The 13,737-nt window shown below is 41.5% G+C and overlaps 1 protein-coding gene across 2 annotated transcripts in view; it reads right to left on the reverse strand.

Annotated features, from left to right (window-relative positions):
• Nucleotides 1–13,737, reverse strand: part of LOC120991763 (EF-hand calcium-binding domain-containing protein 6-like) — a 132,654-nt gene that overhangs the window by 93,010 nt on the left and 25,907 nt on the right. For both annotated transcript variants that reach the window (XM_040420538.1, XM_040420540.1), the window contains exons 6-10: nt 12,882–13,052; nt 11,490–11,627; nt 5,167–5,267; nt 1,268–1,413; nt 219–415 (exon numbers count right to left, since the gene is read on the reverse strand). In XM_040420538.1, coding sequence (XP_040276472.1) covers nt 219–415; nt 1,268–1,413; nt 5,167–5,267; nt 11,490–11,627; nt 12,882–13,052 — 753 coding nt within the window. The remainder of the gene's footprint in view (nt 1–218; nt 416–1,267; nt 1,414–5,166; nt 5,268–11,489; nt 11,628–12,881; nt 13,053–13,737) is intronic.

Raw genomic sequence — 13,737 nt, forward strand, 5'->3', positions numbered from 1 at the left:
TAAAAAATGTGGAATATTTTTAATTGAACAACCCTTTTTATAACCTACCCATGGGTAAGTGATAAATATTGTGCATGGGACAACCTGAAGGATGGAACAGCCATGGCCCATAATAGTTCTTATATTTATAATGTGGTTTTGCTAATGCTGTGATTAAGGTGAACTATAATAATCAAGGTATTAGAAATGATCGTTATGGATCTTTCTGGGCTACTTACCTATGGTTTGGGTCAGAAAGTATCTTGTGTGTAATCCCTTTCTCACTACGGTCCTGAAAGTTTCTAAGAAGATCCATGTAACTGACGCCTGTCAGAGAGTCCTCAAGCCCACATCTTGCTAAGAACAGGTTAAAGTGTTCATCTTTTAATTTTAATTCAAACTTTTCAAGTACAGCCAGAAAATCATCTTTCTCAACCTTAATACAAAAAAAAGCATGTATAATATTTTCATGATCCACCCATTAATAATAAAATAAGATGAAACATTCTGTAAAACAAAACAAAAAGAATACCATACATTCTGTGCAATTTACAGAATATTATGAAAATATAAAGACCATCAACTTTTTTCAACCAGTTGTTGGCCATTGTTGGATTTTGAATAAATCATGTATTTACATGGATAGTAGGGTCTCAAAGGTTAAACATATAAATAGCTACAGTATATAATAGATAAAGGTTAAAAACATAAAAATCGAGCAGAAAATATAAAAATATTTATACACTATTAGGTCCCTTTAACAAGCCAATAACAATGAGCTGCAAAACTGTGGAGGAGCCAGCAGCAAGTGTTCAGTTCTCATGCAGCACCCCCTACAGGTAAGTGTTACAAAGTCTATTTTGAAATGATGGGTCCTCCAGAGTGTGAGACACCCTTTCTATTTGGGCGGTGTCCACTTTAGTTAAGTGTGAAGGTTCTTAAATATTGTGTCCCCCCCCCCCCCCCCCATTTATTTACTTAGAATTACCTAATATGCTATTTGAACATGGGTTTACTAATCCAGATACGCTTGCTATTTGACTTCAAAGTAAGCTAATGGATTTTATTATGAGCTTCTAGCATTTTTTGCATTATTTAGTTATATCCCCTCCAAATCTCCATACTGCCGTGCAAGTGTATTTGTAACTACATATAATTTTAAACGGCATATTGGTTCCATTAGCGCTACTCCCCGACTTCACACCTGCCTGTGTATATGCTGTCATGTCCTACCCTACTTCTGGTATGGTATTACAATAAATTTTACATAAAATGCCATTTTACCCACCTTGCCAATTCTTTGTGGGTCACGCTTTTCAAATTCCTCTTTCATGCTCCGAAAGCCTTCTCTGAATTTATCTTTCAACCACTTCTCAATGTTGAGTGAGGCTTTCCGTTCTAGTTCTGCCCAAGACATTTCTCTAGATTGTGGAGCTAGAGAGGTGGATTATAAAACACAGACTGGTGAGGTGACATGAACTATGGTAAGTATATTAGGTATTAACTATACAACAGGTTTACAATTGTCTGTATTATGAGGTTTACAATTGTCTGTATTATCTATAACTAAAGGTGGCCATACCCAGATAGAAGTTTGTTGATGGTTGCACATCCTGTGAGCAATTGTTTAGCAGATGCAGCCATACACATTAAGGTGGATTTAAGGGTTTATATAGGCCAATGGACTGGCAGATTGTCAGGAATGAAGCGTTCACTGCTCGTTCAGTGGAGGAGACCACTGTATTTACATTCCGGGATCACCTCCACAGTATGAGAAACATACAGAATCATTGTTTCTGGGAAGCAGATCACTGTATAGATAGCACAATCTGCTGGCCAGAAACAATGATCAGTGGTGCCTGCACAAAAGACAGGATCACCCTATAAACAAGCGGTTTGCTCGTTTATTTGGTGATTGGCGGCATATTTAGATGGCCAGATTATCGGGAACAAGCGTTCACAGGAACGGTTGTTCCTGATAATCTGGACAATTATTGGTTCGTCTAAATCCAGCTTTAGACAGGCAGATGAGCAGAAGATTGTCGGGAAAGAAGTGTTCCTTCCTCACAGACGGCTGCTCACCTAGTGGAGGTGAAGCATTACATTTACATGCAGCAATCACCTCCACAGTATGAGGGATCGCTATTGCTGACGCTCGTCCTCATACAGCTGCATTGTTTCTGGCCAGCAGATTGCTGTTTAGACCACATGATCTGCTGCCCAGAAACTGTAATTTAGGTGCCTGCATGAACGACAGGATCACCAGATTGTTTGAGAACGAGTGTTCACAAGAGTGTTCTTTTCCAATAATCTCCCCGATTATCTGGATGTGTAAATCCAGCTTCATAGTCCACATTGACCATTACAAACTGTTCAAACTGCCCCTAGATGTTTAGTGAAACTGGGCGACAGACGAACTATCTTTCTGGGAACGTTATTTCCACGGGCGAGTGAATCGAGCTTCGGATCCAAGATCCGAAGTCGATTTGTTCCCCAACTTCGTTTTAATGCTGTACAGAGACCTGTCTCTGTACAGCATTAAAATGTATGTGCATTGGAGAGACAAAATTCATTAAAGAGGACCTTTCATGGGTCCAAAGATTGTAAACTAACTATCAGGATATGAAGACCGGCGCCAAGGGATCTCACTGCACTTACTATTCTGTTCTGCGGCTGTGGCCCCCGGTATATTCTCCCACTCTGTATGCTAATTGCTAGCATCGGAGCAAAGGGGAGGAGACTGCCCTTTTTCTCAATGGGCGTTCCTTCTCCCGGGCTGTGACGCTCTGCGCTGCGATTGGACAGCTCACAGCCAGGGAGAAGGAGACGCCCATTGAGAAAAAGGGCAGTCTCCTCCCCATTGCTCCGATGCTAGCAATTAGCATACAGAGCGGGAGAATATACCAGGGGCCACAGCGGGCGATCGGAGCGGTGCCCAGGAATAATAGTAAGTGCAGTGAGATCCCTGGGCGCTTCTCTACATATCCTGATAGTTAGTTTACAATCTTTGGACCCATGAAAGGTCCTCTTTAAGTCCAAAGTCTCGCAAGACTTCGGGGAACAAGATCAGGCTTTGATTCTTTGACTTTAAAAACATTTTATAACAGGAATCCAAAGTCGGCTTCGGCTGGCTCGTACCTCAGTACCGAAGCCGACTCCGGATTCCCTTTTTAAAATGTTTTTAAAGTCGTATAATGGAACCTGATGTTATTTACCGAAGTCTCGCGTGACTTCAGATGAATTTTGCCTCGAGGAAGCACATACATTTTAATGCTGTACAGAGACAGGTCTCCGTACAGCATTAAAAAGAAGTCGGGGAACAAATCGACTTCGGATTTTGGATCCGAAGCTCGATTCGCCTATCCCTAGTTATTTAAAAGAAATCAGCGAATGATCTTTCTTTGAACAAAAGATCTTTCATTCATCGGCTGAAAAATTTCTAACAATTCTTTTTAGACCATGATGGTCTATCATTGGTCGGCTAAAACTATCATTCGTTGTTAAATTTCGACTGACAAATGATCTTTTTGCTTGAAATCATCTGTTTTGAGCAGATTTAAAGTAGACTATGGTGCATACCTTTGAGCCTCTTGCATACTGCCATGTTGTAGATCTATGTAATACGGATCAGTAATATGGGTTATAAGGAGTTTTTATGAAATCCCCCAAAAAAGTGACATGTCTCAACGCATTTTGTACTGCAGAGCCATAATGCTGCTGTAGGCATTGTTGGGGGGAAGCAGCGGAAGCCACTGCTTCGGGGGTCTGAGCTCAGAACAGGCACGGGAGCAGTAGCAGGGCTGTGGCCAGTAGGGCCATATTTCTAATAATTACATTTTTTATTTATTTGATAGTTCCCTTCTCTCCCTGCAGGTGGAGGTGGGGACGCAATGCTGTGGCTTGTACAGAAACGAGAAGTGGGGAGAGAGGGAATCTCCTAACTCTCCTGTGCTGTAATCTGATTGGTGGAGCAGGAGTGGGAGGAAGCTGCTGCCCTACCAATTATTGAAGTGGACCCTGGATGTGCCCGCCCGCTGGCCTGCACACCTATCCGCCTGCCTTCCGCACTGCCTTTCTGCCTTGCCTGTACATCTGCTTCGCTCCTACTCTGGCTATGAAAGACAGCCAAGAAGTATGGTGATGTTATCTAGTCATAGTATGGGTCTATAATATTACACTGTTTGTTATCCAGTTGTTGTATGAGCTATTATCCAGTATGGCGGTGTTATTTAGTCTCTGTATGTTGGTAATATATGTATTGTTATTTGGGGGTAGGGCAAAAATATGTACAATATATAGATTCCAGTATATTTTACCGTAGTGTGCAATGTATTTCCCAGTAGAGTAAATGAGCCTTGGGAAACACAGTCCACACCACTGATCACCAGGCCCAGGCTGTGCTCTGTCCCGCTGCTGTGTACTAGTGCTTATTCTGGCACACAAAAGCTGGGTTCACATCACGTTTTTGCCATCTGTTTAACGTATACAAAAAATGAATACGTTAATGGATGTCTCAGACAGATACCATACACAGGCATCCGTCACCGTAGAGTTCCATTGTAAAAAAACAACAACACACATACATTAACGTATACATTTTTTTACCGGAATCTGCAGGATACAAAAGTGTGGTGTGCTGCACTTTTGTATCTTTTTTTTTTCCAATGTATACGTCAAATGAATGGGAAAAATGTGGTGTGAACCCACACTTACATATGCACACAACCAATATCAGGATGGTCATGGGGGGTGCCCTGTACAAAAATTTGTTGTGTGGCCCAGACAATTCTAGCTACACCCCTGGCTGTAGGTGCCATACAGAGCCCTCATACAGCAGCACAGGATGGACCTATAAGAAGGCCTGTGAACAGTACAAGCCGTTTTATCCGCTAATAGTGACAACCAACTGAATGATAATTAATGAGAATATGTCCAGCCCTGCTCATTGGCTTTCTATATTACTGATCAATATTACTGACCCAGAAATATTGTATTTCGAACAGTTTCGTCTATTTCATTAAAACAAAAATCGTCTATTTCATAGAGGAGAAGGTGGTGCCAGATTTTCTCTCCATGTCTAATATATTTCCATAAGGATCAAGGAGATCACTTTGCGTGATACAAGTACTTTATGAACATGGGTGAAACAGAGTGGAATATACTGTAGATCACTTTCAGTATTATTACCTTTAGTTTTTGGATTGCTTGAAGTCTGGTTCTGGATTTCATTTCCAAGTCTTTTCAGCAGATAATCTGCCTTAATCACACTAGTTCCATCCACGTCGTACCTAATGTACGGGTACATGACCAGTATAATACATTACAACTGAATTCAAAGAAGTTTTTAACACATAACACAATAACGACAGTCAACAGCAATATGATCTGCATTTGCATCCAGCAGCCAGACCGCTCCATGTACCAGCACCGTTAGGGGGGGGTGTTCACTTTTTTGCAGGCAGAATTTTGGCACAGACACCACGCCAAAATTCTGTGGGGTTCACATGGTGTCTGTCTCCCATTTTTTTCAGTGGGAGGCAGCTCTGAGGACCACAGGGTAGTGGTACTGTGTGTGGACAGCCAAGGTTTGAAGCCATGGCAGTTGTCCATCATTGAATAGAGCTAAGGCTACTTTCACACTTGCGTTTACATATTACGGTATTGAGATCCGTCATAGGATCTCAATACTGGAAAAAACACTTCCATTTTGTCCCCATTCATTGTCAATGGGGACAAAATGTAACTGAACAGAACGGAATGCTCCAAAATGCATTCCGTTCTCTTTGGTCGCGTTCCCATACCGGTTTTCTTTTCGTCATGGGATGAGTAGCAAAACGGATCCGGCATGACCAACAATGCAAGTCAGGGGGGACGGATCTGTTTAACTCTGACACAATAGAAAATGGATCCGTCCTTGGGGGCGGAGCCTGACCGCAGAGTGAGATGGCTGCTTGATTTAGCAGCTCCACACAGACACTGTGTTACCCCTATCAGAAGCATCTACAGCTGACCCAAAATGGTCAAAATCGGCAAAGACAAGTCGAGGGACCCTGCTGAGACACTGGGGACCGCCAAGCAACAAACAGACATGGACAAATTCCTGCACAAAGCGGCGGCTCCGAATCCAAAGCACACCTCCAAGATGGCGTGGCTTCCCACCTCAGATGCAGAGGGTGACTCCGACATTGATGCGGACAGTGTAGCTACACAGGCAAGTGATCAAGAGCCTATCACTAAGGCTTTCCTTAAGAAAACTATACTCCACGCTCTGAATCCGATGTTACAAGAGCTTTCGGAGATTAAAAAAGAGATCCAGTCAATAGGCCACAGAGTTGACCAGGTTGAAAAAGTAGTCTTTGACTCTCTTAATTTTTGCGACATGGCAGGGCATATGATTAGAGCCCAGGAAACCCAGCGGTTTATTTTGGATCCAAATATCGTTATAGATTGCGATTTATCACCCCTTTTTTTCCTTTGCTACTTGTGCTACACTGTTGCATGTATTATGCTGCTATAATTGTTATTATTGTTGCTGCCTTAGTATATTATATTGTCACATTTTCTGTCCAGTTGGACTAACTTTATCAATTTTATCTTTTATCACTGTGTGAAATAAATATCTCATTTTAGTAACATACATTGAGTGCCTGGTCTATCCATTTTTATCAAATATCAGGAGTTATCATCATCTCAAGGGTTAACATGAAGTGTCACGGCTCAGGATGTTTTCCTCCCCCACAAACCCTAAACCCCCCAGGGTGTTCTGGTTACACATTGTTCTGAAAAAGTTATATCATGCCACTATCACTCGTGAGCATGCATACACGTGTGGCTTTACCTACCTATTTGGGGGTTGTTGTTGTTGTTGCTCTTAAGGTTTTTATCCGTTCTTTTTACTCTGTTTGTTTTTTGCCCTATCGGTGATTCTCATTGAGATAGAAGACCTATCACTCTACTACTTTGATAAATGGCAGACTTTATAATTTGCACATACAATGTAAGAGAGTTGAATGCTCCCACGAAACGCTGACATTTAATGACATTGTTAAAGAGGGATAAAGTATCTGTGCTGATGTTACAGGAGACACATTTCAAAACACAAAAATTTCCAAAACTACCCACTACCTACTTTGCGTCCTGGTTTCACCACACCAATGAAACTTAAGCTTCCAAAGGGGTATCTATCGCCTTTCACAGAGATATTCCCTTTGTACTTACATTAAAACACCAAGATTCAGATGGCAGGGCCTTATTCCTGAAAGGTAAAATTGGTTCCGCTATGTACACCTTCGCTAACATATATGCTCCGAACACTAGACAGGTTTCATGGATTATGGGAAGACTACAGGAGCTGCAAGCTTTTGCAGAGGGCCCCATTATACTAGTTGGAGGGGATTTCAATCAAGCATTAAACCCCAGGATAGACTCTTCACACTGAACAATCTAAAAACAGCCTCAATAGACTGAATAATCGTTTGCAATTACTGGGCCTCTCTGAAGCATGGCGAACATTGCACCCAACTGAACTAGATTATACGTTTTTCTCTAACACTCATAAAACACATCAACGAATTGATTACCTTTTCGCCTACGACAGCACCTTAAAAGCCCTCAAAAAAGCTGACATAGGACCATCCACTTTTTCAGACAAGCACTTGTATTAATACAACTAACAATTAAAGACTTACCTAAGAGGGACTGGACCTGGCGTCTTAACGAAACACTACTAGATGATAAAAAAGAAATAGACCTCCTTAAGAACCATCTCTGGCTCTTTTTTGAATCAAACACAACGCCAGGCATGACAGAACCCATAATCTGGGAAACGCATAAAACATACATAAGAGGGTTATTCATAGCTCTTGGCACCCAGATAAATAAGAGACAGGAAAAAATGATATTAGACCTCTTTTCACAGATTAGGAACCAAGAAAAGTTGCATAAACAAACTCCCACTAATACTTTACTTGAAGAACTATCTAGATTGCGAGAACAATTGAAATTACTCTACTACCAACAAAAAATATATGCCCATGGGGACAAAGGGGGCAAATTGATGTCAGCTTTAATCAAGAAACGCAGGGATAAATCCTCTATATCTTCAATAACCACACAGACGGGTAGAAAAGTCACCCGTACTTCCGAGATAGCGGCAACATTCAAAGACTATTATTCCTCTCTATATCATTTAGCTAACCAAGATACCCCTTCAAATCTTTCCAACAAACAAGCGAACATTTCATCCTTCTTTAACGGATTGAATCTCTCTAAAATCTCAGAAACAGATAAGCAAACATTAACTCAACCAATCACATTACAGGAAGTAAAGGATACAATGCTCTCCTTCCCTTTATGGAAAAGTCCAGGCCCAGATGGATTAACAGTTAGATACTATAAAAAATTTCAAGTCATTCTCCTGCCTCGCCTTACTCTATTATGTAGCCAACTCCTTTTAGGGGGCCATCTCCCACGACAAGCGCTGGAAGCGCATATCACAATTCTTCCAAAAGAGGGTAAAGACCCTGGCCTCTGTTCCAGCTACAGACCCATCTCATTGTTAAATATTGATATCAAAATATGGGCCAAGCTATTAGCTAGGTGGCTGAATGGCATTCTGCCGGCCATAGTGAAGCCTGATCAGATGGGGTTTGTCAAGGGAAGGGAGGGCAGGTTTAATGTAATACGTCTGTTAAACTCAATATATTTGGCACAAAAAAAAAAATCCCACTTGTACTTGTAGGCACTGATGCCAAGAAGGCGTTTGATAGGGTTGATTAGGGTTAACGTCACTCTGTCTCCATCTTTCAGCATAAAAATGGCACGAGGCAGGGCTGTCCTTTATCTCCCTCCCTATTTATATTGACAATGGAAGCATTATTACAAAAGCTCAGGCAAGATGATGATATAAAAGGCTTTACCCAGAATTCAGATACACATCTCATATCTGCTTTCGCTGATGATCTACTATTGCTGATTTCCAACCCAAACAGTGCTTTACCCAGGCTATTGGATCTCTTCCAGCACTATGGCAACATATCAAATTTTTTAATAAACTACTCTAAATCAGATCTTCTGAATATCTCTCTCACTCAATCCCAGGCGACCCTATTGCGCCAAATTTCCCCGTGTCCCTGGGCAGAGAACACTATAAAATACTTGGGAGTACAAATACCAAACAAGCTGGAAGAATTGTATTCGTTCAACTTCCGCCCTCTGACGCTTAAGCTATCTAGACTACTCAAAGAATATAACTTCCCATATTTATCTTGGATGGGCTGCAAAAATTGAGTGCAGACTTACATCCTTCCTCAAATCCTATACTATTCACAGATGTTGCACATGTACTTACCTGAGATTTTCTTCACCACCACTAGGAAATATCTATCCACCTTTATATGGAGAGGAAGGAAACCTAGAATATCATATCAGATACTTACCCGTAAAAAATGTAGAGGAGGACTGGGACTACCAGATATTAAACAATATTACACAGCGCTTCACTTGCAAAGATGGCTTGATTTGGTAGCTACCGCACCCACAGACCCATGCCGCAGATCGGATTTAATGGTTTTAGGACCTACACACTCAAAAATCCTGTGGCTCCCAGAACAGAAACACATCCAAACCCTTTCTAAAACATTAGTACAAGGCACAATTAAAATATGGAGATCCCTTCATCACTCCAACAAAACTTTCAAAGGTACTTCACCACTCCTACCGACACACTTAATCCCATATGTGGCAAAGAGGGATGAAGTAGTTATAAGATCACTAGTCACAACTGCAAGATATGAATGTTGCTGCATGTCTCCCCGCTAACAAAATACCAAATTTTACTAAACTACAGTCATTTATCACATCATCAGAGGTCAATTTCCTGCAATTTGAACACTTTAAAGCCATATACACATTATTCATATCACGCAATCAAGCCAGCAGACCATTATCCTGGTTTGAGCAATTAATCCTCCTCCACAAGAGCAAGAAACAAACACTATCCTCTCTATACACCCATCTACTGCTCAATACCTCAGTCGAACCCCCCCCCCCCCCCTTTCTTGAAGTCATGGGAGAAAGAATTAGACATAGTACTTTCTGAAGAAAACACAAAGTTCATATTATTGCACTCTCATGGCTTTTCGACATGTATTAAAATTCAAGAAAACCACTATAAGCTCTTATCCAGATGGTATAAAACCCCTGACTTGCTGTATAAAATGGGATTATCAGAATCAAACAAATGTTGGAGATGTCAACTGGCGGACCAATAGATATGATCTCTTCTTAAAAACGTGGGACCCCTGGTCGCACTATACCAGAATATCTAACTAAACTTGGCCCTTCTTACATGATTGTCACACCCAGATGTGGCTGCACACTGAGTCATTAAGTTTAGCAGCTTAAAACAATGTGAGATGATGTATTTAAGTTTTTTCTAGCACTCGGGTTAGTAACAACAACATGTAGCAGACATCCCATGGGTGTGAAGTGAGAATTGGGAGGTAGAAATTATCACAAAGTAAAACCCCACCTTCGCTTCTGCAGATTTCTTTTGTCCCCCTGCACCGTAAAGGAGCTAAGAGAGTAACGAAATAAGATTGGGCTCATGCTTTGCTCTGACATCTAGAAAGTACAGTATAGCTACCTTATAGTTTTCTTATTAGATATATCTGCAAAGGAGTGAACTTTGCAAAATAGACTTTGAAGGAGGTGCAAAGCTTTCATACGAAGAGGACACCGACCGGGCAATGTTTGTTTTATACTGTTTAAGTAAATTGAATGTACTGTTTCACATTTGTACAATCAAACTTTCAGTTTTCATGTGAAATACAAATGTTTTATGTATTACTAAGGCTAGTTTCACACTTGCGGCAGGACGGATCCGACATGCTGTTCACCATGTCGGATCCGTCCTGCGGCTGTTTCGCCGTGCCCCCGGGCCGCCGCTCCATCCCCATTGACTATAATGGGGACGGGGGCGGAGCTCCGGCGCAGCACGCGGTGCACGGAGAAAGCCGCCGGACTAAAAAACCTGACATGCAGTAATTTTAGTCCGGCGGCCTTAAGCCGTGCACCGCCGTGCTGCGCCGGAGCTCCGCCCCCATCCCCATTATAGTCAATGGGGACGGAGCGGCGGCCCGGGGGCACGGCGAAACAGCCGCAGGACGGATCCGACATGGTGAACAGCATGTCGGATCCGTCCTGCCGCAAGTGTGAAAGTACCCTAAGAAAACAATAAAAACTGATTTGACAAAAAAAAGAAAGCGGATCCGTCCTCCATTGACTTTCAATGTAGTTCATGACGGATCCGTCTTGGCTATGTTAAAGATAATACAACCGGATCATAACGGATGCTGATGGTTGTATTATCGGTAACGGAAGTGTTTTTGATGATCCATTACTGATCCATCAAAAATGCTAATGTGAAAGTAGCCTAAGCCCTGAGTTCTTCATGAAGAATGAAAAACATTCCCTATGTTTTTTTAATTAGAAAAAAAAGGAAGTACAACCTTCCACAAAGTTTATGGAACTCTTCATCTTCCATAAAGAATCCAAGTTGTCTGAGAATATCTCGGAACTCAGGGGGTAAGATCCTTGTAGAACCATCAGGCTTCGTCTTTGATATTACCTCAGTAAGTTCTGCATACCTAGGTTTAATAAATTTAAATCAGTTATATGTTAAATGGAAATAGTTAAATCTAATACAAGTACAGGTGAAACTCGAAAAATTTGAATATTGTGCAAAAGTCCATTTATTTCCTCCATTTATTTCAGTGTTGCAAATTAAAAGGAATTTAAAATTAGAATTTTGTGAAAAAGTTCAATATTCTAGGCTCAAAGTGTCACACTCTAGTCAGCTAATTAATCCATACCCCCTGAGCAAAGGGTATCTCAAAATTGTGACTTTGGGGTTTCATAAGCTGTAGGCCATAATCATCCAAATTATAACAAATAAAGGCTTGAAATATCTCGCTTTCCATGTAATGAGTCTATCTCATATGTTAGTTTCACCTTTTAAGTTGCATTACTGAAATAAATGAACTTTGCATGATATTCTTATTTTTCGAGTTTCACCTGTAGGTTTAACAATTATCCTTTTCATTTGGGATGAAAAAAAGCTTATTTCTACTTTGTTTGCAAATAACCTGGTCATCCTCAACCCCCCTTGGGGGGTTATTTTTTAATATAGAGTTTATGTCTAGATCTCTGTGATTATAATAGCAATAATTAAAAGATTTTGGTTTGCAGAACATGTATAAATATTGCACAATAGTGGAGTGATGTGAGAGCTCAAGAAACACCAAAATCTACATGAGCTCATGGCCGCTTTAACCGTATGGCAAACACTGCAACTGCACCGGCACAGACATGTCACATTGTGACTCTGATACACTTTGATTTTCATCAGCTTGTCTTGTTCTAAAAACCTATTTTCACAGTATGAGTTGCAGGAAAATTGGACATTTTCTGCCAGGTTTCCCCCCACATTACTACTGACTGTATTGGGTCCCTGTAGAGTTATAGCCTTCATTAGCTGGTCATGTACATTAGATTATTGTCAGGTGAACCTACTGATTTTGGGAGGACTGGCTACTGTATATGGGTGCCTCCTGACTTTCCTTTGATGGAAGGTGTAGGAGGAGATAAGTATGGGGCAGTTCTATTTTTACCATGTCCAATCTATTAGTTTTCAGGAAGATAAGCCACTACAAGAGGTGTCTGGCATCATCTTCTTTTCTATTCAGAGCAAATGCATGTTCAGCTGGGCTGAGTGTATGGGAGGGAGGATGGGGAAGGGGGGTCAAATGAGATAGCCTTCAGCCAAAGGGGCATTTGACTGACAGCTCTCTAAAATATTTCGCCAGTTACAAGCTTGCTTAGTTTAAGGATTCTGCTCCTACTTCTGTTTTGTCTTCAGCTGTGCATGGACTTGGGATGCTGTCATTGACACTTCTTCTTCTGCTTTTCTGTTAACTGGATCCAGCCAAGTTGGACGTCCTGATGCTACTGGATCCCGTACTGCTGCATAAAGCTCTTCAAACTTTATTATCATCTTCTCACTAAGCTTCAGCCTAGAGCCAGAAATGAGGTACATTAAATTGAAGCCAGAGATGTGCCATTCTTATATAGAAACTTGTATAGAAAAACTAATAGGTGTTGATTCAGAAAAACGTTACTGAAATTTTAGGCTGTAAAAGGAGTGTCCTGAATGAATTCTTAAAATGACGCCTTCTTCTGAAACCCCATGTTCTCAGCTAATATCGCTGGGGGACAAGCAGGGGTGGACTGGCCATAAACCCTACCGAGAAATTTTCTGGTGGGCCGATACCCAGGGGGATGCCCAAGCTCTTCTCACTGCCGCTGGCTGGGTACATAATGATCTGATGCTCTCAGTAGTAGTTAACACTAGGAGCATCAGATACTTATATACCTGGCCAGCAGCTACAGATTCCCTCCTGAATTCAATTATATCACAATCCTCAGGACCATGATACAGTTGAATATTGTGTCTGGGCACAGGAACCCATGGCTCCCTGCCCTGCTGTATGAGACAGTGTAGGAATGGCACAGGGACACAAGCGTCTCAGGCTGCAGGCTGGAAAAGGCCTGTGGCCTGAACTGGAGATGGTGACTTGAAACTGGACTCAGGTATTTTTTTATTTTTTTATTCTTTCCTTGGTCATTTGGGCAGCATACTCCTGGGGGCACTATAGGGGTCATTACTAGGGGAACTCCAGGCGGCATTCGGAAAGTAGG

This window comes from Bufo bufo, chromosome 2 (genome assembly GCF_905171765.1).
Source record: "Bufo bufo chromosome 2, aBufBuf1.1, whole genome shotgun sequence".
Classification (NCBI taxonomy): domain Eukaryota; kingdom Metazoa; phylum Chordata; class Amphibia; order Anura; family Bufonidae; genus Bufo; species Bufo bufo.